The sequence below is a fragment of the Eleutherodactylus coqui genome, chromosome 6 (assembly GCF_035609145.1).
Source record: "Eleutherodactylus coqui strain aEleCoq1 chromosome 6, aEleCoq1.hap1, whole genome shotgun sequence".
Classification (NCBI taxonomy): domain Eukaryota; kingdom Metazoa; phylum Chordata; class Amphibia; order Anura; family Eleutherodactylidae; genus Eleutherodactylus; species Eleutherodactylus coqui.
Genome location: NC_089842.1, coordinates 107,796,657 through 107,823,964, shown reverse-complemented (window position 1 = coordinate 107,823,964; position 27,308 = coordinate 107,796,657). Strand labels below are relative to the sequence as shown.

General features: G+C 46.2%; 1 protein-coding gene across 1 annotated transcript; it reads right to left on the bottom strand.

Annotated features, from left to right (window-relative positions):
* Positions 1-468: 468 nt before the first annotated feature.
* On the bottom strand, positions 469-27,308 carry VAMP3 (vesicle associated membrane protein 3). Its single transcript, XM_066607354.1, has 5 exons — positions 27,185-27,308; positions 5,122-5,197; positions 2,484-2,642; positions 1,315-1,366; positions 469-691 (listed from the first exon to the last, which is right to left on the bottom strand). Coding segments are annotated over exons 1-5 (306 nt in total). The 5' UTR covers positions 27,187-27,308; the 3' UTR covers positions 469-674.

The following is a 27,308-nucleotide window of genomic DNA, read 5'->3' as shown; positions in this document are numbered from 1 at the left end:
GAGAAGTCCTCTTTAATGATTGGTATAAACCAAAACAGGCTGGAAGCATTTGGTTGCTCCAAAAACAGGTTTTTAGTCTGGCATAAATAAAAATGGAGGAATTAACCTGACTATCTGCGTATGTCCATGTTCTTTACGGTTGCACCTTACTTTCTTTTTTGGTTTATATCATTCATTAACATGTCCATCTACAGGATGAACATTATGTGGATTGGCGGCACCCACCGCTTCATGTACAAAGTAGTCCTGTCATTCCACCGTTAGAGGAGGAGAATTTGACAATGGACTTCTCACTGCCCCCAACTTCTATTTGGGTAGCTCCACTCTTTAAAACCCATTTCTTATAACCAGATTTGACTTACAGGTTGACTGAAGTAGAATCCAATAAAAAGAATAAGGAAAGCAATAATTACAATCACCAGAGCAGTGATAAAGGGTCGACCTGAACAAGTTGTGCTAAGACCGTGCAAATGTGCAGTAGTTTTTCAATAGCATTTAAAAGTGGAGTGTACAACCTCCCAGGAAAGGCACTTCAACTCTGAACAAGAAAGAGGAAAAAAAGACAACTAAACTAATAGAGATTTGAGACTATAAACTTTTGGCTACAGCAGATTGGATGAGGTGAACTTCAGCGTCTCATAGGCCAACTTCCGCTGACATCTCCCATCAGGGCATCAGGAAACGCTCCACACTGCAAGAGATTAACAAGTAGATAACCACCACTGTACAAGCAGATGTAACAGTTACATTTGTCAATTAATATTTTGGGTCTCCTCCTAAAAGGATTGTATTGGAATTTCAAGTCTTTCCCCATCCCCTGCTGATCTCAAGAATGGGGTCCCATGTCCCAAATGCCCATCACTGTGGGGTTACTGCACCCTCACAGTGAGGAGACGACCAGATAAAACAGGCATTTCCGTCAGCCCCATGGAGTGCTGACCACGCATGTGCAGCATGCACTTCAGAGTGACATCACTGAGGGGGAAGAAGCAACCGCCGCAGCGACAGGAGAGCGGGACACAGGAGTCCTGTTCTTGAGACCAGTGGGGAGTCTCAGTGGCGAGACTACCCACCGATCAGCAAATTATCCGCTATCCTGTAATTGGGGGATAACTTGAAATTCTTATCCAAAAACTATTTAAAACCCATTCCCAGAGGTATATGTAGGCAAGGGGAAGAGGCTCTCCCAACTTGGCATGCCCCTCTATTGGCATGAGCAGGTAGCATACTTCTAAGTGATCAGAAACTAACGCAGGAGATGAAAACCAAGGTAGCTGTAACTCAGTGACCCGGCTATGCAAGTTGTCTACTCACCAATGATGATAATTATGATGATCACAATTACTGCAATTAATATCGCCCACATCTGTTGAGAGAGGCATCATTATTAAAGGTGAGACATCTGTAAGCTGATCATCTGCAGATAGACAAAACCTAGAAATATTTACTCTATCCAGTGTGATCAACCATTTCCGCAATCCTGATGTTACCAGGGGGCTGTTTGGGACACCTGAACTCTGATGGGACATTTAAATGCTGGTGTTGGCACAGTGGCATTTAAATGCTTAAGAGCTGCAATCAGCATGAACACCAGCCGAGGCTGTTGCAAGAGGGTGTCAGTAGTCACACCCGTCACTCACCATGTACAAAGGCTCAGCTCCTGCTCCATACAAACCCACCACCAGAGTCTGTATGTATTCCCCAATGCCCTTTAGCATCAGGGGTTAGTCAGTTATACATTAACAGAACAAGCCATCATGTGTGCACTTGAGTGCCAAGTAGTTATGATCACAAGGACACCTATATGGTACATTTTTGAGCACACCCACCCCAGTCTTAAAGGGTGGCCATACATATTAGATTAATGTTGGCCACCAAACATTTAAATATACAATGGCGATTTATGGACTCTCTTTAGACCAGACAGTGAATAGAAGGATCAGGCATATCAAATTTTAACATGCCTGATCATTCGCTATAAAAAGGAGATAAGCCTCCAAAAAGGCATCCTGACAGCTGACTGTATTCGCTTTCTCTATTGAGAACATGAGCACACTTGGCCAAACCTAGTGTGCAGCTGTATGAACTTGCCAGAAAGAATAGCTGCATGCTCAACATCTGAGAAGTTGACAGGCATCTTCAGATGGTGCAGGCAGGACTGCCTTGATCTCCTCCGATACTCAGGGGGCACTGCACCGTCACCCAAGCCCACAGTTCTGTGCTGGCTTCTAATGAACCAGCGGAAGAGTCGGATCAGCATGTCCCGAGTGAGCTCCCCATGTTACTGGTCATCAGCTACCACGGTATAAGACAGGACAACTTGTAGCCCGTCTGCAGAAAGCAGCTGCACATTTAAGAAAGATAGTTTGCAGCATTCCCATCTACGGTTCTATGGTGCACAGCTTTCTGCAGACACCCATAGAGCCTTGACCTGCAGCCACTACTGTTACCAGTGACCCTTGGACTGCTGAGGAGAGCATTACCTTGCAGTTCTTCCACCAGTACTTCCTCTTCAGCTTGGCTGCGCTGGTCTCAAACTGTGAAGCTCCAGCCTGCAGAGCATCTGCTCGGTCATCCAGGTCAGAAAGCTTCTGGTCTCTCTCCAGGACTTTGTCCACATTGACCCTCATGATGTCAACCACCTAGCATTTCAAAAGGAGGTAAAAGAAGCTGAATAAGAAATATTCACAAGTAAAAAGGGTGTTCAGAGTTTATGTATGGAGGTAGAACAGGGACATAAGCTTGGGTTGTATTACAATTACAAAGACGGACTATTGTTCCTGCTGAGCAGGAGAAGGTCAAATCGTAATGATTCTCCGCTCGTGGACAGGGGGCCGGCGCTTGACATAGCAGCGCTATGGAAGGCTTCAGAGGACGTGATTCGCCGGCGGTAAACCACCCGTTGACAGGCACCCTTAAACGCCAAGGTTGTGTTTTTTGTTATCAGAGAGCATTCCAAATTCCCTGCATAGGCGTAAATTCAACCACTTTACAGACTTCAACACAGTTATGTTGTGGGCATAGCACAGACTCAGAAGCTGCGCCAGAGCCATCAGCTGAGGGGGGGTGGCATCGGGGTTAGGCTTTAGATGATGCAGTCATTGTTGTCCATAGTAAGGAGTAACAGAGGAAGAGGCCCCACTCTACGTTATTTTACCGATGTCCCTGCAGTGCAATTATGGGATGCTGATGGATTGTAAAGGCAGCTGGGGGCCTGACAGACAATAATACAGTACTTTGCTTCAGTAATACATGAGTAGTCAAAAGATCACATGGTCTTACTCCATAGTGGGACCTAAAGAAAGAGCTTATATCTTAAAAGGGGCAATCTTACAAAGTGATCCTTATCCATAGGATAGATAACTAGCTGGTCAGTGGAATTAGACCACTGGGTCCCCCACTGATGGAGAATGGGGGTCCTAAAGGTCTTTGAAGGAATGGAGTGCTTCTTGATTCAGCTCTACGTGACAGAGCCCAAACGCTTGTACTCCGCTAGCTCCGACAGTCCCACAGAAGTGAATGGAGTGGAAGTATGCATGTATGATCACCACTCCATTCCTTCAGGGGTACTCGGGACTCAGCAGCCAGACCTTCTGCGAGATGGCAAAAATAGATAGGAGGAGTTTAAGAGGGGACTACATATATTTTTAGAGGGCTATGACATTACAGGATAGAGACATTAAATAACCAGCGGGGTTGTTGATTCGGGTCTCGGAGTCAGGTAGGAACTATCAAAATGTTGATCTGTGGATTATTCTGACAGCCATTATCTGCATACAGCAAAGGGAGCCTCATTTACATGCAAATGAAGCTAATAAGCTACTAATGGACATTAGTGCCCATTAGCAGCCTATGCAAAATGATCGCTCAAACTGTCATCTCCCTATCTTTTGAGCGATCCTCTTTGCGTGTAAATGATACTTTATTCAATTATCCTGTGGAAAGGTAGTAAAAACAAAACGTAATTCCCAAAACAGCCTGGTCACGAAGGTGTTAAAATTTAAAAGGGATTGCCTGTAGGGAGAGTTTACACCATACAGATTATAGAAATCTGTTTTATGCAGTTCAATTTATAAACTCACATAGCTCCCTCTAGTGGTGACTGCAGGGAGGCAGATTTTTATAATTTAACACTAATCAGACTTTAAGCTCTGTAACAAGCTTCAACTAATATGCAAAAACCATTTCTACAGGTTGGCTGATGCCAAGACAAGGATGCGCAGCGCACGTTGAAAACACAGAGAATCCAGCAACCAGTGTCAAGTCAAAGCCTGGCTTTATTGTATAGCCATAGCTTCCAATGATGGCACCAAAAATTTCGGACATTTACTTTTAGTGTATCTGGAAAGCCTGCATAGGGCAGACATATTACCTTTGGAAGAGAGAAAATAACCCCCAACCGTACAAGCCTCATAGACCCAAAAGGTTACAATAAAAAGCCACAACAGAACGGACCGTGGCTCAGCAGCTTCGTCCAGCAAGAGTTGGATTCTCTTGCCTCAGATGTGGCCTCATTAAACTCCACAGACCATGAATTACTTCCTGCAAAAGTAATCTTGAAAATTATGAATGGGAAAATCCATTCTTCAAAATTTCTATCGCTCAACGCAAAATCTATCTGATCAGCTGACGCACAATGCGAGGAAACGTTAGGTAATTGGGTGCAAGAAATGGAGGAAGAGTAATTTGGAGCTGCAGGACAGAAGCGAGAAATAAATACAAATACATATAGATACAGAGAACCTGGACAAAAGGGGCCGCCAAAAATAGACGTTTGCCGGAAGCCGGCTCTCTGCATGAATTATCTGACAGCCTCTGCTTTGAATGATGCGGGATAAATAAAGCGTCTGTTCAGAAGTAGGTCTGTGAACACTGCTGTGGAGATGCTTGCAGCGTGACAGCGCCGCTACCCTCTTGACACAGCAATCAACTGACTGAAATAATATTGCTCTATAGCCGACGTCAGACGCTTTAACCCCTTCCTGCCAGGCCTTTTACAACCGCCGCAGTTCATTGAATAAATTGGAATGGAGATGACGGCAGTGGATAATAAGGTGGCACATTATCTACATGGCAGGACAGAGGGTGATATATTGGTTAGCACATGAACAGGACACTCACCTCATCGACCTGAGCTTGTGTCTGCTGGAGGCGCCGGTTACTGCTCGCAGCATCACCGGGTGCTGCAGGGGATGACCTGAAAGGACCACACAAGGATTAGAAAGCCAAATGCTTCGGATTAGATCTCAGAATCAATGTCCTTTCAGCAACGAGCAAATATCTGCTTAAACCAGCACACAAGAAAAACCCAATAAACGTAGAAAAGAGGCTGTGGACGCCACGTGGACGGCCTCTACTGAAGTCAATGGAGGTCATCCAACCAGCAGCCCATACGCAGTTAACATTTCTTATGAACTGTGGGAACCCGCATCATCGCCTAGTGACGGCGCGGGAAAAACAAATATTGAAGAAATAAAATTACGGCTATGTACAGCTATGTAAAAAAAAAAAAAAGTTATGGCTTTTGAAAAATTGAGATTAAAATCTACCAAAAATTGTTGCGTCCTAAAGCCCAAAATAGGCCATGTCCTTAAGGGGTCCCTCTGGAGATACAGGCACCTAATATACAGGAGTGTAAGACCCAGGGGACTGACTGGCTGGAGAAATCCACCCCCAGTCAGCTCAATCAACCCCCACCTGGGGGGCCGAGTAGCTGGAAATCCATGTAGCTCTACAGATCCCACCAGAAACATGATGTTTTTAAAAAAAAAAAAAAAAAAAAAAAGGGGGGGGGGGGGGGGGGGGGAAGATTCAGAATTGAAACTGACCAATATGTTTTTTGTTCTGCAAAGTCACCTGAAAGTTGTATACACTTTATGACACCCTTATTCTACGACATAACGATCAGTTTGGGCGAGGGGTGCAATGCCACCATTTACTAGTTATTAGGCATTGTACATTCATACACTATTCTCCTACTAAGTTATAAAACCGACCTGCCAATCCATCAAAGCCAGCGGTGCCTTATAGAACCAATTGACTATACCGGAGTTCCATCTGGTTTCCATAATTGTACCAGCAGAAATAGCGCAGCGTCTTGCACTACCTAAAGGGGTTGTCCCGCGAAAGCAAGTGGGGGTAAGCACTTCTGTATGGCCATATTAATGCACTTTGTAATGTACATCGTGCATTAAATATGAGCCATACAGAAGTTATTCACTTACCCACTCCGTTGCTAGCGTCCCCGTCGCCATGGATCCGTCTAATTTCGCCGTCTTCTGGCGATTTTAGACGCGCTTGCGCTGTGCGGTCTTCTCCATGTTGAATGGGGCCGCTCGTGCCGGAGAGCTGGTCCTCGTAGCTCCGCCCCGTCACGTGTGCCGATTCCAGCCAATCAGGAGGCTGGAATCGGCAATAGACCGCACAGAGCCCACGGTGCACCATGGGAGAAGACCCGCGGTGCATCGTGGGTGAAGATCCCGGCGGCCATCTTGGTAAGGTAAGAAAGAAGTCGCCGCAGAACAGGGATTCGGGTAAGTGATAAATTTTTTTTTTTTTTTTTTTTTAACCCATCCCTTGGGTTTGTCTCGCGGGGGGCCTATTGAAAGAAAAAAAAAACCCGTTTCGGCGTGAGACAACCCCTTTAATTTTTAGCATTTAGACCGAACCCATGATTGACACTGTCCAATAGAAGTATGTATAGAGCCGTAAGGCATGTTCATACCAACATTCTTTTACATGTTACATTTTTCTCTTCTCTTTTGGGTAAAAAAAAAAAACAACGATTCTATGAACTAATGAAAATGGATCTGTAAAAATAGGGTTAGTTTCTATTTCATTCAGTAAGGCCACTTTCAAACAGGTGCTTGAAAAAAAAAAAACAAAAAATTTTTTAACCCAGCGTTTACTGCATTTACAGCACAGTTATAAACTTAATTTAAGGAAGCTGAAATGCCAGAACTGGAAGAAAAACACACACACACGATTTCAGTTGGCAAAGCATAGTGTTATTAAAATGCAGAAATGCATGAAAATAGAACAGACAGCGCGCCCCCCCCCCCCCCCCCCCACACTGTTCTCTCCCGAGCTAGATGCGGACGCTGAGGGCTACTCTGCCCCCCGTTATCACTGGGGTATGTTTACATGTTGCAGAAATGGGCAGGGATGTTTCAAAATAGACAGCGTGCAGATTTTGACTGCTTTTTAGGTGCGGAAATGCTGCAGAATTTTCCACAGCATTTTCCGCTGAGGACATTCTGCAGTATTTTCATATCCAAAAAGCAGTTAAAAATCTGCACCCTGTCTATTTTGAAACAACCCTGCCCTTTATAACAAGGGTAAAAATCATACGTTGTGATAAGCCCCGCCCCCTGATGTGTTGGCACTTTGCAGTTTGGGCGAACCTTTTAGAGACCGAGTGCCATCACTGCATTAGTCCATCACCAGCACAACTCCCCTTGATCAGCTTTGTACAGGGCATTTACTGTAGCCCTAATGAGCAAGTCTGGGGACTAATCAGCAGCTACAATTATACTCCTTACTAGTACAGAGGAATATGTAAGAAAGTGACATCCTCATAAGACAAGGGAGCGCCCCGGTACACGGAGACCTCGCTCATCCCGTAGTTATAAATATCTCATGTACAGTAACACGGGAAGACATGTGCTCACAGCTGTACAGTACAGCGTGCTCCAGCCGGTACTGTACGGTTACATAATAGCCGCCTCAGGGAAGGGATCGCTGGCGTGTCACAGGAGAAGTAAACTAAATGTTCTCAGCACAGCTGTAAAATCCCCGTCCAACAGGTTCTACCCCAGAGACAATGCCAACTATGTACATAATGGAGGCGTGTTTGTTCTGCTCTTCAGGGTTTTATATGCCGGGGAACATATGTGCTAAGACTGCTAATAAGGGCCACACAGAGGTTAACCCTCTGAAGGCGTGTGATATGAAGTAGTGATCACAGGGCAGAGAGTTTTGTGGACCAATTGCCTTTGTTACCAATGAAATCTACCAACAGCTTCCATAGAGTACGGCAGATTACAGGGAACTGCAATTATATTCAGCGGCACCGTAAATATAAAACCTCTTGCTTTTTGGCAGAGCAATGATTCCCTACTTTCTCCAAACGGTCACCCAGGCTCTGAAAAACTGTACATGTTAATTTTCTTGCCTTTATTTTGGTATAGATGGGGAACAACTACTACAATGGATGTCCAAAAACAGGTCTGCTGAAAATTGGGAGAACTAGAAAGACCTCAACTCCTAGTGAAAGCAGCAGAGCATTTCAGAAGGTGTGCCGCAGCGTGCGGGAAGCAGCGACCGAAACATTCATATAGGTTCATTGTTAAAACACACAAAAACAGACCTACAAAAAGAGTGGTTGGGATCAAATGAAGCCTTCTATGTGCGATTGTAACGGTGATACAAGGGATTACAATATCAGAGCAAAAGGATGATTTGTGTGAAACTGAACCCTAGAAGTAGTCCAATATCTAATCTGTGTCTCCTCCCTTTCAGTTTCATCCCATTGCTTCTAGTCTTTCCTTGTGCAGATAGGAATAAGGCTGATCCCTCTGCACTGTGACAGCCCTTCAGATATTTGTAGACAGCTATTAAGTCTCCTCTCACCCTTCTTTTTTGCAAGCTAAACATCCCCAGATCCTTTAACCGTTCCTTATAGGGCATGGTTTGCAGACCGCTCACCATCTTGGTGACTCTTCTCTGAACTTGCTCCAGTTGGTCTATGTCTTTTTAAAGTGAGGTGCCCAGAACTGGACACAGTATTCAAGATGAGGTCTGACTAAGGAAGAGTAGATGGGGGATACTAACCTCACATGATCTAGACCCTATGCTTCTCTTAATACATCCCAGAATTGTGTTTGCCTTTTTGGCTGCTGCATCACACTGTTGGCTTATGTTCAGCCTGTGATTTATTAGTATACCCAAATAGTTTACATGATGCTGCCACCTGTCTCTGGACAGCAGACAAAAAAAAAAAAAAAAAAAAAAAAAAAAAATTCCAAAAAAAATTGTTGGAGCTGCTTGTTGGATGATCCTCTCTACTGGTGGTCTGTCCAGGGTGTCCTGAGCCGGTCGTCTAAGGCCAAGAGTACACTTGCTATAGATGCACGGGTTGTGTCCAAGTTGTTGGGGCACAACTCATATCAGACACCTGTCTATTTGCTCTCTAATACATGCATTTGCATGTTCTAATTCTCATCTGTGATACGAATAGGTCCACAGGAAAGAGAAAAAAAAACAAAAAAAAACTTCCCATCAGTCCATATGAAAAAACTGTAGTGTGCATAGCCTTGTATGCTGTATTGGGTGCGTGTGCTGTCTGTATATTAACATGGACCCAAATACGCTAGTGTGCCGGAGGCCTTCCCTGCTGTGTATTGGTCAAAACCATGGCAGCAATGTATCCATCAGACTACATAGCTCGTGCACTGAAGGAGGCGGACGGTCATTTCATCCTATGCATGCACAAGTATTCTGCTGGATGCATTTAACGGTAGCTTTGACAACATACAACAAGGGAAACTGAGGGGAAGCCTTCCATCCCCGGACCCAGCAGGTCAGCTCCTACAAGTCCATAAGTGCAGCTTATGAGGCATAAAGGAAGCTGTCAGACGCCCTTTACTACAATGTCCTAAAATGCTGTAAGCCAAGTTCTCACAGTGTGCCATCCGCATTACTTTCTACGTCTGTACGGGAGTGCAGGTCTCTAATTGCTCATTCTTTGTGGATAGAGTCAGATCCGTGTCCTTTTATCCATTCTCTGCCATTTATAAAGAGGCCTGTGCTTCAAGATGTGTCGTGAATCATTAGGCACAACCCCTCCACCCACCCCGTTATACCCAGCCTAAGGGCTCTCTGGGACGAGCGTTTACAGTGCATTACGTACACTATACGCAGCAACTAACTACATTACTTCCAATAGTGCCTCACACAGCGCGCAAAAACACACAATAGCCATGATCGTTGTGCATGTTACGCACACGCACGTTAAGATAATGTGGCTTTGTTGGCACGCATTGCATCCCGCTGTGTGCCCTCCATGCCCCTGGCATGCAGGTAAAAGCCATCACAAGAGCACCAAGTGTAAGATGCTGAAGCGCAGGTCGCTGCTATACCAGGAGTTCAAGGCCCATCAAAATAAAATTACTAAAAAAAAAAACACAAGAAAAACTGCTGTCCCTTCAGGGCCATAACGCAACCTTGTAAAACCTAGCCGCACTTCTAGAAATTCATTCTGTTTAATCCAAGACAAGTCCCACCTTCAGAAGCCCCAAAACACTACCCTGTTCCCCTCTGATGCCATAAGCTCCTGAGAACACAGCTGTGTGCATGCAGCCTCCCAATCACAGCTAGACTGAGTTCTTGCCATAGGAGCTTACACTCAGCTTCCGGACAAGCCTGTGTAGCTCATAGCTTACATGAAGCAGAGCGGTATAGGAATGTGTGACGGCATGTAATGGCGGTAGTACACAGACTTTCACCCTGTCTAGCTGAAGCAATAACCAGGAGGAGGTTTCTATTAAAGCTCTGAAACACAGCCAAGTACAGTACAGATTGTTCCACATGTAAATTGCAGGGCTGCTGGCCTCCAGAGAACACGTGTTTGCTCTGGAACACGGAACAAACATTAAACCACTACTGTACATCCCACGTGCCCCAGATTGAGTAATGTTCACAGACTGATGACAGCGCAAAGTTACAGCAAACTAGCAACAGTTATTACAAAATCAGACCCGATTGGGAGACACTCCGCTGCAGAAGACAAGTCTGGGGATAGAGGGTCAGCAGGGAGCCCAAGACTGCGGACTCCTCCATGTTCTACAGGGCTGCATGCAACCATCGTAATGTAATGTATCTGTATCTGACGGGCACAGCTTCACCATTGTGTTCCCACTGGAGCACTCTGCGCTTCCCTCTACAGACTGATAGCTGCCCGCACTAGGATTTGCAGGGAAATAATTAGGGAAAACCATGGTTTACCAAGCAAAACAATGCCCTATGCACGTTTAAATGCAACATCTGAGAGATTTTGGGCTGCATTTCCACTTCTGTACAACTGGTTGAGGTGAAGACTAAGTGTATTCAAGCCGCACAACTCTCCATGTGGGGTATGTAGGTGCGGCTCCACATGGGCATAAGATACATCAGCACGCCAAATATGTATTCCGATTGCCGGAAAGCCACTGGTGAACTAGCTACTTGTGTGCAAGGCCTCAGGTAAGTAAGATACCCTTCACCAGGCTAGAGAAAAAACCTCCAAAGTGACATGTGCAGAACACACAGGAGCAGGGAGTAATGACAATGTATCCATTCAAAAACCACAGCAATGGCGTTATTACATACAAAGACCCTTGTAATAGCAGGCATGTACACGGGGGCCTGTTAGGATTCCCCATTGCCTTCTCATGTATGTACATTCCATCTACCAGATGTTTCCCTGTGCCTGGTACGTCTGGGTCACATTTTGTCATGTACTTCTGAACATGTCAAACAGTTTTGCACTCCCATCACCACACGCCTATACACAGGTAATGCAATTTATTATATATGCATCTACAGTTGATTTGGCCACGATGTTTTGAGTAGTCTCCACAGATTTTATTCTTAGAGGAGGTTTTCCAGGGAGACTACTGTGGATAGGTCATCAATAGTTGATTGTCTAGGGTCCGTCGCTTGGGACCCTGACAGATCAGCTGATTGTATTTGTGCACCTGCTGACAGCATCGCAGAGGTCGGAGTGGAAGTCTCTGCTCCAACTTCTTGTGTAGTGGCCGCGCTTGTAACTGCAGGCACGGCTACCATGTCAAAGAGAACTGCACTTGCAGTTACAAGCGCTGGCCACTGCACAGAGGTCGGAGCAGAGACTTCCGCTACTTTAGCTCCAACCCGTGTATCTGCAGTGCTGTCAGCGGGCGCACAATCAGCTGACCGGTTGGGGTCCCAAGCGACAGACCCAGCCAATCAACTATTGAGGACAGAGTTTAGGTCAGTAGTATTCTCCCTGAAAACCCCTTAAGGTGACCATCCAGGACTGCATAAAGAAAGATGGCTGCACTGCTTCTCCAACTAATTATACTAATGCAGTGTGTGTTTAGTTAAAACATTCACTCTGCTTTGATTGGCCACGATAGGTCATGTGAGCAGTACTGGCCATATAGACTTCTACATACTGCTCTTCAGCTACTAATGAATTTGGTACCCTAGGAAGGTATTAGTGTATCTTGTTGCCACCAGAAGTGTAGGTGGTGACAAGACACAGGATATTTCACAGGCCCCCGCCCCCCCCCCCCCCCCCCCCCTCTGCATTTGGCAGCACACAGAAATATCATGTGAAAGATCACCTTGTAAATGCATCCCCATCAGTACAGACATTCAGATTACTGAACACACAAGTACCGGCCACATGACCTCCACAGCGGCAATTCACTGCAAAACACTTTCTGGCTCTGATACTGCCCTCTGCTGGTAGGTTCGTTTATGTGCACCGAATTCTCTAAGTCACAAGTTGCACAAAAGTGATGATGCGCAGATGCACTAGTATATGGCTTCCCTCACACGGGTGGATATTTGCTGTGGAACCTGCGGTCGGTGTCCGCTCTGCGAATCTGCAGTAAATACCACCCATTACTTCCTACACATGAGCAGAAAGCAATTGCAATTTCTGCTTGTGGAAGGGGGCTTTGCACAGATCACTTCCATTGTAGTCAATCGAAGCTTTCCAACTAACGACCCCTCCGCGATGAACATTGCAGACAGGCCGGAGTCCACATAGGCATCTAGCAACAGTGCAGGAAAAATATAATCTGCACTGTGTGCCGCCGAGTCCATCTGCAGTACAGACAAGACTGCGACAGAGCATGTGTACGCACGGCGGTGTCCGCTGCTAGAGCCGGCCTCTGCGGGCGGATCCTATTTCAGGCTGACAAGAGTTGCTCACCAGGGTCTGCATGGCCCACAGATGGGGCAGAGGACGTTCCAGTCACACGAGCAGGAATGCGGGCACACTGCCAGAACGGCTCAGGGGGGCTCTAGTCTAACTTACCCCATTATGGAGGTTTATCCGTAAAAACATTCCCACTAGAGGATTGTGCACCGACAGCCTTTCTAGGAAAGCTTTAGCTGGGACACGCAGAATGGATGCAGCAATACTGCCCTCTAGTGGCAAGCACAGCTCCAGCAGACGAAGCTATGAAAGATTTACAGTTTTCTCATGTATATCAAAGAGGGCTTATGTAACATTTTACTTTTTGTTTTTGAATAAATTTTGTTGAAATTTTGAAACAAAAAATAAACCTGAGCAGTAACCGCCCGGGTCTGAGGGCTCATACCAATGAGCTGTGGGATGCATATGAAGAGATTTGTTTGAGAGGCCAGGGAGGGGAGGGGAGACCAACCACACACACACACAAAAGATGGAAGTGACCTTGGATGTCCGAATAGGCAAAAGGAAAAAAAAAAAAAAGAAGCAGACTTGGGGAAAGTAGGCTTTTGAACATCTAGGGATTGAAAAACGTGTTGCAATCTTAGAAAGACAAAAAAAAAAAAAACATACTACTGGGTATTGGTAGCAACTTACAAAGTGTAACATTTATTATGGAATTCATTTTCATATAAAAAATGGCCAATTTTCCCTTATAACCAGAGATTCCCAGACCCCAAGTCTGAGAACGGAGGATATAAAATAAGGGCCGAGATCGGAACCAGGAATACTGGCGAGACATACTGCTGCCAGTCATGGGGCGATATTAGCAAGCTCGGTAAGCAGAGAGACGATAAGGGGGAGACTTAACCCCCAAAAGAGAAATCAGGGGGGCAAGATGGGTAACAACTCAATCGATAGCAGCTCTTTATACGAAGAGGTTCACCAATGTTTGATTTGGTCTAAAATCGCTGCGTGTAAATAACGTTAAGGTCAGGGGCTTTTATAACACCTATATCATAGGGCTTAGCTAAAGTGGAAGACGTAATTCTAGTGCGAGTGCTGCCCTAAATGAAATAGTTAAGAATAGTCTGTAGTTTAATGAAGAAGGCGTTTGGGATAGAAAAATGATACGGTTCTAAAAAATGTATCGAGTGCGTGGCAAGGGCATCATTTTACCCGCTGCCATCCTTCGTGCCCAGGAAATAAAGGGTTTACAGAAGTTTAAGAGTTGTGAAATGTGGTTAAGCATGAACGAATAATTTATGTTGAATGCATAGGAACTAGGACTCATTAAAAGGATTACCTAGATAAGGTAGGAATGGTCATTGTATACATACTGGAAGGAATTCATTACAGGTTACCTAGTTTTATCATCAACCCCAACAGCAGCAATCAAGAGGTTGTATTGTTTACCCTATAGTGTGAAGTTTTTCCCTAAAATCAGAAATTATACATTGGGCCTGTTTTAAAGAGGATATAGGGCCTGTTAAAGCCAAGATGAGGTCCTCTGCATATAGTCCTATTGTGAGTTCCATGTCCTAATTCAGACAAAGTGTTCAGCTAGAGGTTGTAAATAAAGCGGAAATACACCCAGATGAAAAAACCTGCATAGATGTGCTGAAAATGACAAGATCGTAGATTTAATAGAACCAGAGACACCACATTTCCCTAAGGTAGCCTCTAAGTAACCCCAGTGAATCCAAATGCCTTTTCTGTATCTGGCTAGTAAAAAAAAAAAAAAAAAAAAAAAAAAAAAGGAAATGTGATGAGAATTAGCTGGGAAGTAGTTTCTCTGGCAGGTTTGGATAAACTGACAAGAGCCTCTAACATTTCCGAGGGAATGGAACCCTTATCCATTACCTCATCACCAGATAGGAGGCCAGAAGGGAACAGTATTTTTTTTTCTATAATAACCATTAGAGAAGCCATTTGGGTCCGGAGATTTGAGAGGTTTTAACCCTTTCCAATCCAATTTTGGATTCAGGGTTTCTTAAAAGGCTCTCTTTTTTACTGTTATACAACAGTGCCATCTACTGGCTAAAGCCAGTGTGTGTGAGAGGCTCTGAGAGCGGAGTGGCTTGCAATAGATGGTAAGAATACCCTGTCAAACATCTTCTGACATTGGAGCTGTACAAGTTTCAGTCAGAATGTACGTCAGACAACCCTAACCTGACGTACCCTAATCTTCACCTCCAGCAATTGTCTTTAGTCTTCTGCCAGCCCTTCCTGGATTGGAGGATCAAAATCCCCACCTCCAGGAAAAGCTGGCTATGATAGGTTCGTGAGCGCTGCGGCTCAGCCAATCAGAGCCAGTGCTTTCTGGAAGGGATTTTGAACACGCTGACCAGGAATCAGTGGCTGAAGACTACAGACAAGTGCGGCAAAGCAGGCAGCGCCTGTTAAAAGTGATGTATTGCATTTTTTTTTTTTTTAATAAATGTAGCTAGGGGTTATTTTAAGGACAAACAGTAGGACTTCCTAATGTAAAAGTTGCATCACGTGAAAACCACATTTTTATGCGATACAAAGGAAGGATTCATAGGAAAACATGGGCTATAGAGATGAGCAAGTATACTCGCTAAGGCACATTACTCGAGCGAGTAGTGCCTTAGCCGAGTATCTCCCCGCTCGTCTCTAAAGATTCGGGGGCCGGCGCGGGGAAGAGGGAGAGAGAAATCTCCCCTCCGTTCCTCCCCGCTTTGATACTTGAATGGCTTTGTGTGATGGTTATAGAAGTCCTTACAAGTGTCCCTATAAGGTTTAATTGTTGGGGTCTCAACAGGACTTGTTGACATAAAGGCAGACGAGCCTCCGACTTGTAACTTTCAGCACTGATTTATAATGGGGATTAAATCTGTACACCCCTCCCACTTAGGTATGAGGAAGCAATTGTGACCCTTTAATCCCTGTATCGCATTGGATCCATATGTGCCCCCGCCACATTTACAAATGTTTAAACCCAAAGTGCCTTGTTACAGGGCAGAGTAACGTCAGTGCCTTGGCTCCAGCATTCATGAAGCGTCACAGGTAGTGATGAGCGAGTATATTTGCTAAGGGCAATTGCTCGAGCGAGCATTGCCTTTAGCGAGTACCTGCCCGCTTGAGACAAAAGGTTTGAGTGCTGGCGGCGGGCAGGGAGCTGCGGGGGAGAGATCTCTCTCTCCCCCCCCCCCCCCCCCCCCCCTGCAACTCACCTGTCACCAGCACCCGAATCTTTAGAGACGAGCGGGGAGATACTCGGCTAAGGCACTACTCGCTCGATTAATGTGTCTTAGCGAGTATACTCGCTCATCTCTAATGGGCTACAAACCATAGCAAATCGCAGCAATATTCAGCACCCCGCGTTATTTTTTTTTTCCAATGTAGCAGCCTACAACACATCGCTAATGTGAAGGAACCCATTGGAAAGCATGGGGTTTATAGATGAGTGAGTATACTCGCTAAAGGCAATTGCTCGAGCGAGCATTGCCTTTAGCGAGTATCTTCCCCACTCGAGACTGAAGGTTCGGGTGCCAGCAGCGGGCACGGAGCTGCGGGGGGAGATCTCTCTCCCCCTCCCCCCCCCCCACTCCCTCCTGCTGAAAGCGGCTACTCACCTCTCCCCCGCGCCGGCACCCGAACCCTCTGTCTCGAGCGGGGAGATACTCGCTCAAGGCAATGCTCGTTGAGCAATTGCCTTTAGCGAGTATACTTGCTCATCCCTAATGGGCTTCACATACATGAGATTTGCTGTGCTGTTGCATAATGATAAAAATCACGATTTTGTAGCCCGTGTGAAAGCGGCCAAAAAATAAATTCCAAAGACTTAGTATCGGTGCAGCTGTAAAAGTTTGATAAGTTAAAGCAACATATTTACGCCACAGTGTATGCCCTCAGAATAAAAACAAGCTACAAAGACCCTAGAATTGAACTTTTCTAATCATATCATTGATTAAACACCATCAAAAGACTTGTAGGCACCATAAAATGGGGGTCAACAGAAGTTACATGTGTGCAACAAAAACCAAAAGCTTTTACACAAGTCAATCGCACAATATGTTTACGGTGGTCAGAGGTTTGTGACAAGAAGTGTACAGTACAGGGAAGACCTAATGACAAGTTTCATGGACGCCGGCTGGGCACAGGGTTGGATTGCATGCAGAACCCAACCTGGTCATGTGCAGCCGGCCAGTCAGTGCACAAGAGAATTACATCTATAGTAGCCATGAGCCTGACCCCTCCTCTATATCCTGCCCAGATTCCATTACAGGCCCGTGTAATGGGCACTACATTCTAGTTTTGTTCTCGTGTTCCAGCAGGAAACAGAAATATGAGCTTATACCGTAGGCCACTCTCTGGATGATCTCCGCACATTATGCTGGGAGGCTGCACTGTGGATGTGTATAGGTCATTCCTAATAATTCTATATGCATTTAAACTTCGCAACTAAAAGTTGTATTTGGCTCCTAAGTTTCTATGAGAGACTTGCAACTGAAAGGGTACAGCACCCAACAGACTAATTAGAAGGACATTAACTAAATTTTAATCTCCTGTTGAGAACGTGAGGCTTGGCACAATCAGCTGATCACAAGTCTCGCTCTTGACATCACCAGTGGACCGCTGATTGTACCATGTGAAGCTGCAGCCAGCCTGACATTTATCCCGCCATGGCAACACAGCGTTACAAAAACAACAGGTTGGCAGGCGGTCAGCTAGGAAGGAAGCTTCTCATACTAAGAGTCTCTGTTCTTGGACACACAGCAGGTCCTCCGCTGGAGATTCCCTCCTATGAGGATAAGGCATATGAACAACCCCTTTAAGATTCTCAGGCTGCAGAAGACCTTGCTCTAACAGGATCCCCCTCCTGTCTACAATAGTAAACCAGCCACATCAGGCCCCATTCTCCATGAAGAAAGACCCCTTCAGTCATCTGCCATAGAGAAATAAAGGAAGTTTGTCAAGAGGATTGTGGTCCGCTTCAGTAGTATTTCTTCTGTCTACTTTTATTATTTGAGTCCATGTTCAGTGCTCACACAAAGTGCAAGTCCATTCCAAAAGGTTACCATGGCCAAAGCAGCACTACTACAACTCTCGTGTATATTTAACTGCAATACAACAAGTATCCACTAGATGGCAGCAGGCAGCACATCTTTATGAACCCCTGCCAATATTGCTGGTACAACTTGGTGCAAGGAATTTCCTTGGCAAAACTCCACATGGTTCATCCGGAAATGCTGCAGCCCAGAGTACACCCTGTATCCCTGCTGTAAACAGGAGACTATGCTGCTGCATCATAATGGTCAAAGTCAAATCACAGCACAAGAACCAGTTCCTGGCCGCAAGATTAGCCGATGCAGCTACAATGTGACAGTACTGGGAAAAAGGCCCATAGTGATTATCTGTGGTAATTCAGAACTAATTTGACCTTACAGTCACAATACACACTAAAAAAAATACAAAATTAAAATAGTAGAAATGAGCGAATTCTTAAGTTTCATTGTAGAGGCTGAAGAACCTCCATTTTAAGCAGGAAGTGAAAGTTAGCATCTCATGCAAAGAGATTCTGCAGCAGCTGAGGTCTTGGTTACTAACTGGGGCCCTGTGTGGCGCAGAGTGTTAAGGCAGGTTGCGTGTTCAATGGCTCAGGTAGCGGCTCAATGTTCACTCAAGCCTCCCAAGGTCAGTAATATCATAACCCAGCTTCAGAATAAACTAAATTACCTGAAAGCGCTGTGGAATAAGTTGGCACAATACAAACAAGTCCCTTCCCCCTAACTTACTCATTGTCGCCTCCCTGTCAGCAGTGTTATCTAAAAATTGCCCCTATAGAGTACAAGCCAGTGCCTTCTATTCACTGTGGCCGGCCCCACCGACAGTGCAGGCTATAGCTGCTACATCCTTACCGCCTTCTTCCCTGTCCTAGTTATACGTTGTTGGAAGCACACATGTAGAGTCCTTGCCTTGTGCCAACAGCAGAAGCATCCTGGCAGACATGATGTTCTGCCAGAAGAGCTGTGGGCTACCCGTGTAGTACTGGGGAGCTCTGTATAATAAGTGACACATTAGTCTCCGCTCACACTAGCGTTACTTTTGCATCAGGTTTCACTTGCTTATCAGAAAAGGGTAATGATTCTGCAGTTGTATATCTGCAAATGCCAAGCAAAAAAACTGTCATTTAGGAAAACCTGACTAATCTGTTAAGTCAAAAAGAAAAAAAAAAAAAAAGTTCTCCGAACAAAGTACAACAGATTGCAGTTAAACATCTTCTCTTACGGCTCGTGGAAAAGTGGGAATACACTCCATGACAAAAAGAAATGAACCTTTGTATGTGTGATTGTAGTGATATGGGTGATTACAATATTAGAGGGCCATTATAAGGGCGTACACACGATTAGCAGTGTCTTGAGCGCTGCACTATCCGTGGTACAACGCTCCCATGGATATTAACCCTTTAAGGTCCAGGCTGTTTTGTACCGTAAGGACCAGACTCTTTAGGGATTTCCCCCCATGTGGTGGTTTAACGGTCCTATTTTTTTTCCCTTTAGCTACCAAAATTATTTTTGCTGCATTTTTTCCCCCGTGGCATATAGGGCAATTAAAAAGAAAAAAAATCTTTTACTGACTTGTTTTCTGGTTTTTAGTTTTATTGGGGGAAAAAAAGTTACATTTCTAGTTATTTTTTAAATTAGTATATTTATGCTAAAATAAATTATGGGAACGGGTTCCTCATTTTGTTTTGGACATTATGTATGGTTTTGGATTACAGGGCGCTTATAGCGACAGTTTGGGGTTATTTTTTTCTTCTTATGTATATGTTTTATTTTGTAATTTAGTTTTACTTATTTATGCAAGTATGTTTTTTTACTATCCATGTCCCCCATGACGTCATGTAAGACCTCTGGGGGACATTCACATGTTTTTATTTGACACTTTCCCACTGTAGCTGGGGCATCCATAAGAGCCCCAGTTACAGGGGGAAAATATCCCCTTCGAAATTGCAGTAAAATGCCACGGTTCCAGTTGGTATTTAACTGGACGAATGTGAGAGTGGCCCAAGTTTGTTGGGAAAAGCTATAAAATTCAAAAGAAGACTCTAGTACCCTGTTGGGTCACCTCTAGCCTGGCTACATGAAGATATACAATCGGGCATGGAGGCATACAGGTTCATTATGGTAACCTAGGGCACATTTGCCCACAGATGTTGCAACTGAGCCAATACATCCTACACACATGCTGTTGAAGCTGGCACCCCAGCAGGTCCCAAAAATGCTTGATCGGCAATAAATCTGCGGATTGCAGCTGACCCTGTACCTGTCATTTCTGCATTGCATATGACTGCGGCGGCTCGCCGTCAGTCATGCACGGTACTGATTTTTTTTTCCTTTAAGTGTTTGTATTTCCTACGCCGTCGCCAAGCGATGACGTGGGTACCCGCGGTCCATACGCGATGTTAACTGCATATGACTGCAGCGGCTCGTCGCCAAGCGATGACGTGGGTACCCGCGGTCCATACGCGATGTTAACTGCATATGGGCTGCGGGTCGGACGGCCTCCATTGACTTCAATAGGATTCGCTGTGGATCCTGCGTACAGATGCCGCAATAGGAATCCAGTCATGTGAAGCTGGCCTTGGGCTGTTAATGGCAGGACATGTAATGGTTGCCGGGACACCAAATCCCATTCTGTGTTTGTGAACAGTTTTGTTGTTGTTGGTGGATCAAAAGCTCCTCTACTTGCAGTCTGATAGGGCTGTCTATTCACCATGTGTGCCCTCATGTAACCGCTGCACCCAACACCTCCTAACAGCTTGGCAAGCACATCCTTGGTGGCGGGCAAATTGTCAAAAAAAAACAAACACCATTCTGACACTCATTCCAAGTCTGTTAAGTGGGCAAAATGTGTGAGTGCGTCTAGTGGTCAGCAGCCTCTCAGCAAGAGGTCCACGACACACAAGTAGCCTCTGAGAGCCTTATATAGGGCAACGGAGGAAGCACTTTTAGGACCTCTGGTGGCAAGACCCCGTGTCTAAACAGACCCCAACTGACGTCCCTGCGTGACTATTATTTTTGTAGTCAATGAGTGTAATAATGGCAGTGTGCCGAGAGCCTTCCATACATCTTATACTGCTGCGTAGCATCTGAGATATGTAACAGCTTTGTAAGCCCAGAGGGTGGTGATGATCCGCCATGAGCTGGTCATGTGAGGAGGCCCGCTAACACGCACGTGCCAGGAGGCGGCTGGCCGCTTTATTAACAGCCGCCTGCCTTCACTTACTATCCAGTGACTGCAGCCCCCATATACCGTATATCACTGTAGCTGACCGTAAGAATAGCCAGTCAAGCGTGTAAGACCCCAAATATATCTGTGCTGCAAACACTACATCTAGAGAGAAGCATCTTATCACTCACTGAAATCAAGGGAGTGTCAATCACATGGTTAATGGGGCATAATGCCAGATATCACCCAGTAATTACATACACTAAGGGTGGGGCGAGCCGCCCGGAAGAGGCAGCAGTGCTCCACCTATTAGAAGCCATTTAAAGGGATAAATACTGAAGGGGCCCCTTATATCTGACGTGGGGTTACCATGGCCAGTGGAGACTTCCTACCTGTATACAGGATATGGCGAGGAGCGATAACTACCGGTCCGGGGCGAGGGTTACTAGTGTGTTCTGCATGACCGACATAGACCAGACACCTCCAGGGTAACAAATACTACCAGGATCTGGACGTTGGGCAAGAGTCATCATGTCAGCACAGCGGAGTTTGTGGCCTTTTTGTGGCGCATTCACAAATAGTCTGCACAAAATACATAAAACCCGTGTGAAAGAAAAAAAACCCACACGAAAACGCAATATTGGTATGGAATTTTATGTCGTTTTTGATGCAGAACTGCAGTAGATTTCATCCTTCCAACTGAAGTGGTTTTTCGGCACTATTTCCGCTCCGTGTGAACATAGACTTAGGGCTCGCTCACACAACCATAGTTGCTCGCTGGAGAGCACACAGCACGTACGCGATGACACTACCTTAGCGTGTAGGCGAACTACCATAGTGCACGCCACGATCTGTGTGTGTTGTATGCAAGAGGCACAACTGACAGTCCATGTGCGATTGATATTGTGTATAATACGCAGTAAGTGGCAGCATACGCTCGTAGGTCCACCCTTCAGGCACGTTCCCGGGAGAGAGTTTGCACTGCGCATTACATGTGTAAATTTTGCGCACATAATCTGCAGGGAACAGAACACATTAATTACAATCACTGAGCGTATTTTTTCATAGGATGCACGATTGCATGAAAAAAAAAAAGTGCAAAATGACCCATCTTGGTGCACATTTGCGCACCACAAGAGACCAATGAAATCGATGGGTGTGCGTATATGCAGAAACTTCATTATTCGCTGCACACATATGCACAAAATGAATGCGATTCACACGATGCATTTGCACAGACACAAAAGACAAACAAAAAAAACAAACAAAAAAAAACACTATATTGGAGCGACCGAAAAAAAATGGAGGTGTAAGGCTGGGTTCACACAGGGCAGATTTGCCACGGAAATTCCCTGCATGCGGCTGCTAATTCCGGGATTAGCCAGCCATGTGGATGAGATTTGTCAAAAATCTTGTCCACACAGGACGGCCAATCTGTCGAGGCAGCAGCATGTCTATCCCCCCCCCCCAGTTGCTGCCACGCTCCTCTCTATGGATGAGCGGACCGCAACGAAAAAGCATCCGGCCGAGCCGCTCTAAGTGTTACGGCTAAGCACTGCGGGTTTTGAAGCTGCGCTTTCCCAGCAGAGATCTCACGGTTTTTCACTGCGGCAAAACCACAAGATTTCTGCCGAGAATGCGTCCCGTGGGTACCCAGCCTAGGTGATTTCCGGTCGTACAAACACAAGGTCTATTGGCGTGACCAAAATGCACTCATGCTTGTGTGAACACGCCTGAAGAGGGCATTCAAAGGCATCTGATTTTTTGGGGACTTTCCATTTGAATAGCATGCCGCGCCCAAAGTGACGTGGCACTTCCTAAAGCGGTCCTGCATCAGAAGTTCCCTATACAGATTGTGCCCAAGGCTAAATCTGTGGGCAATTTGTGCCAGAAATACGTGGCTTGGCTGAGGGGTTCCAACCGTTTAAGGCCTTATGTCCACGGGCGAATTAGAATTGCCAAATGTCTCCGCGACAACCGCCCATGTAGGGGCCGGCGCTTGTAACTGCAGGCATGGCTCCCATTGATTTCAATGAGAGTCTTGCCTGCAGTTACTAGCGCCAGCCACTACCCCTGTACGGCACATGTGCGCCGGCCGATGCTTCTGCACACACCCGCAGTACCAAAAAAAATAAAATAGAGAACCCAGACAGGTCCTCAGCCGCGGGCTCTCGCATACAGAATCCGATCCGGCCGTGGACATGAGACCTTAACACTCCTGCAGACGGGCGGTTTTACGCGCATGCAAAGTCACTCTTGCGCAGACTGCAGAGGGTAGAACCCACAGTTTTCAAAAAGGTCACCTACATTCAGTGTTTTTGCGCTATATGTTCACAAGCATGAAAACATACACCACATGCTCTATTTTTGTGCACATTTGCACATCCGTCTATGGGAGTGCTCAAATGCACACCATGTCTGCATGCAATTGCGCACTAAACTGCATGATTTTCTAGATAGGTCCTCAATAGTTGATCGGCTGGGGTCCATCGCTCTAGACCCCAACCGACTAGCCATTAGCACCACAAACACACAGGGGTAGTGGCCGGCGCTTGTAACGGTAGGCACAGATCTCACTGAAATCAACAAGAGCCGTGCCTGCAGTTACAGGCGCTGGCCACTACACACAGAGACTTCCGACCTCTGTATTTGGAGCGGAAGTCTTTGTGCCGACCTTATTACAGTGGCTGACGCTTGTAACTACAACTTGTGACACTGTTACAGAACTACAACTCCCAACATTCCCTGATAGCAGGCAATTTTATCTGAGTTTTCCCATCAGCCATCTGATAAACCATCAAGGGTTAAAGCATGACAACTGCTTTAGGGGGCAATTTCGTAACGCACTCCATAACTGTTATGGGTGATGAGGTTTGTTAAAAAGCGCTAAAACAAAGCAGACAGCGCTCAAAAATCACGGTGTTAGTAATACCACGTCCCAGCGTTGGTCTGCGAAGCGCAGTTGAAATCAATAGGAGCGTTGTACCGTGGGGTTTGAAACGCTGCGCTAATTGCGGTAAAAAGCAGTGTATGTGAGAGCGACCTGTCTAAGCATCAGCTAGACTGTGTACCGCGAGAAATAACGCAATCCCAATGGTAGTTTTTAACCACACAAGCCGCGGACTGTGACATCCGTATAGATACAGCGTGCAAATAGATTTGCAACTTTTATTATCTAGTGTAGACAGTCAGCAGGTCTCTCCTGGCCGGTACAACGCATCAGTCTGGAGTCCAGGGGACAGGCTAGACCAGACTAAGGCAAACTCTTAGCTCCTTCAAAAGGACATATTTGCATGCGCCCCAACAGCTGGGAGCATCACTGCGTGTTTGTGTGCGCTAAACTACAAATAGTTTGCACAAGCTAAAAGTAGAAGAAAAAATAAATAAATAAAATTGTCCACAAATACGCAACACCCGTTCTGCAAAAACACACCGTAAACGCACACACTTGTTCTGACACGGGCCTTAGGTGTGAGAAAAAATAGGTCTGTAAAAGTTTTCAGTCTCTGGATGTAAACAGGAACGTTCTCATTCAGTGAAAACAAGCAGAGATATTAATAGGAACCCGTTACCACCCATGAGCACCATAAACCAAGTTATGGCGCTCATAGGCCAAGTTGTTAGAAGCCCGGACAAGTAGTTTTTATACTCACCCATGGAAGTTTCCAGCAGTGGAGCCATCCCTACAAGTGTGCGGACGCTCTGCCATAGAGAACAAGGTCACGGAGAAGAACTAAAAGTTAACTTGTATTAAATAAGCTTTAAAGGGGTTGTCCCGCGAAACAAAGTGGGGTTATACACTTCTGTATGGCCATATTAATGCACTTTGTAATGTACATTGTGCATTAATTATGAGCCATACAGAAGTTATTCACTTACCTGTTCCGTTGCTAGCGTCCCCGTCTCCATGGTGCCGTCTAATTTTCAGCGTCTAATCGCCCGATTAGACGCGCTTGCGCAGTCCGGTCTTCTTCCTTTCTGAATGGGGCCGCTCGTGCCGGAGAGCGGCTCCTCGTAGCTCCGCCCCGTCACGTGTGCCGATTCCAGCCAATCAGGAGGCTGGAATCAGCAATGGACCGCACGGTGCACCGTGGGTGAAGATCCCGGCGGCCATCTTACTTAGGTAAGTAAGAAGTCGCCGGAGCGCGGGGATTCGGGTAAGTACTGGCCGTTTTTTTTTTTTATTCCTGCATCGGGTTTGTCTCGCGCCGAACGGGGGGAGGGGGGCTATTGGAAAAAAAACAAAAAAAAAGTTTCGGCGCGGGACAACCCCTTTAAGATAACATGGCGTGCCCACTAGTCTATGATCACGGGGAAATCCAGAGTTCCTATTACGTCATCAAGGACCACACTTTCTGATATCACACGAGGGGGATAAGTGCTGTAAATAACCCAAACAGTCTCACTTCATTAATTATACAAGATCATCAATCTCTGTAATACACATGTGATAGTGATTATTGACCCTGTCTAATTAATGAAGTGAGACGGCTTTAGGTGGTTTGAAGCCTTTATCCCCCTTGTGTGATATCAGAAAGTGTGGTCCTTGATGACAATAGGGATTTACACATGATTATAGAATAGTGGGCATGCTACGATACTTTCACATTTATTTAAGAAAAGCTAGTTTTTTTAGTTCTTTTCAGTGACTATAATTTGTAAGGGCATTTCCTGCCTCTGACTGCCATAGAGAACAAGTGTGCCAGCCCAGCGGCCTCCTCTCTACAGGCTGCATAGACTGCGTCCTATAGGAGCGTGCATGCACAGCTGCAGAGGGGGCTGATGCACGGTCCATGTGCCTTCCTCCATGGGTGACTGCACAGGAACAGGCATACAGCTACATCCCTGGACTACCCAGAACCTGGCATATGAGCAATGGAACTTAGTGTACGATGCCCATAAGGCTGCCTGCGGGAGCTGCTGCCGCCTGAGAGCAGGAGCCAGACGATGGATTTCCACGCTATGATTCTCTGCTTGTGGACAGGGGGCTGCACTTTCAAGAGCAACGCTATGGAAAGGGTGCACTGCGTTCCCTGCGACCGGATTATCACCGCGGGGAACGTAATGCAAAAACACCCGTGGACAGGCAGCCCACGGGGTGACAGCTTCCGTTTAATATCTGGACTTGTTGCTCAGTGAATGAGAATATTCCTATTTACCTCCAGAAACTGAAAGCCTTACAGCCGCCCAGCGAGGGGGGGGGGCTTATAACTGAGAAGAAACGAGAAGTTAGTGTCTTATTGGAAAACAATTACAAACTTTACTGAAAGCCCCTTTAACACCATCGCAGGCTTAAGAGGGGCCGGTCCATGAAAGGAAGTTACTCTTGTCCACAGAACAGCTGATAAGCATCGGATTACTGGGGGTCTGACCACTGGGCCCTGGAGTACCCCAGAGGAATGGCGCAGGGGGTCACACCCAACTCCGGTATCTACAGCAGTCCCAATGAAATGAATAGAGCGGTAGTGCAGAGGCGTGCCCACCACCGCAGTCACCCAGGACCCCCACTATCAGTAGATACCCCAGCAGTCAGACCCCCACCTCCTCACCAGTCACTCAGGACCCCCATTATCGGCAGATACCCCAGCAGTCAGACCCCCACCACCCTAATCACTCAGGACCCTCATTATCGGTAGATACCCCAGCAATCAGACCCCCCCCCACCCTAAATCACTCAGGACCCTCATTATCAGTAGATACCCCACAGTCAGACCCCCAGCACCCTAATCACTCCGGACCCCCGTTATTGGCAGATACCCCAGTCACTCCGGACCCCCGTTATCGGTAGACAGGAGCAGCTACTTACTCCCTGCAGCGACTAGTCAGTTACTCCAGACAACTCCTTAATAAGGAAGAGCCCAACTACAGAATAATATACACGGCACACAAACGGTTAAAGTGCAGCCAGGGAAGTTAGAGAACTCTGAAGTAGACAACATGGGGTTAAGGGTGGAGCCCAGCAGTGTGGCAGCGGCCGCCGGTAATACCCCTCCACACCCCAGTAACCCTCCCGCTGCCTCGCTGCGCCCCCCGCACACTCACATGACGACGCCGGGCGGGAGCGGAGCTTAGTGAGACCCTTCCAACCTTCAGAGAGCGGGGAGCCTGTCCCAGCTGCACAGCTACAACTAGACGCTGATTGGGCGAGGCTTATATGACGTCAGCA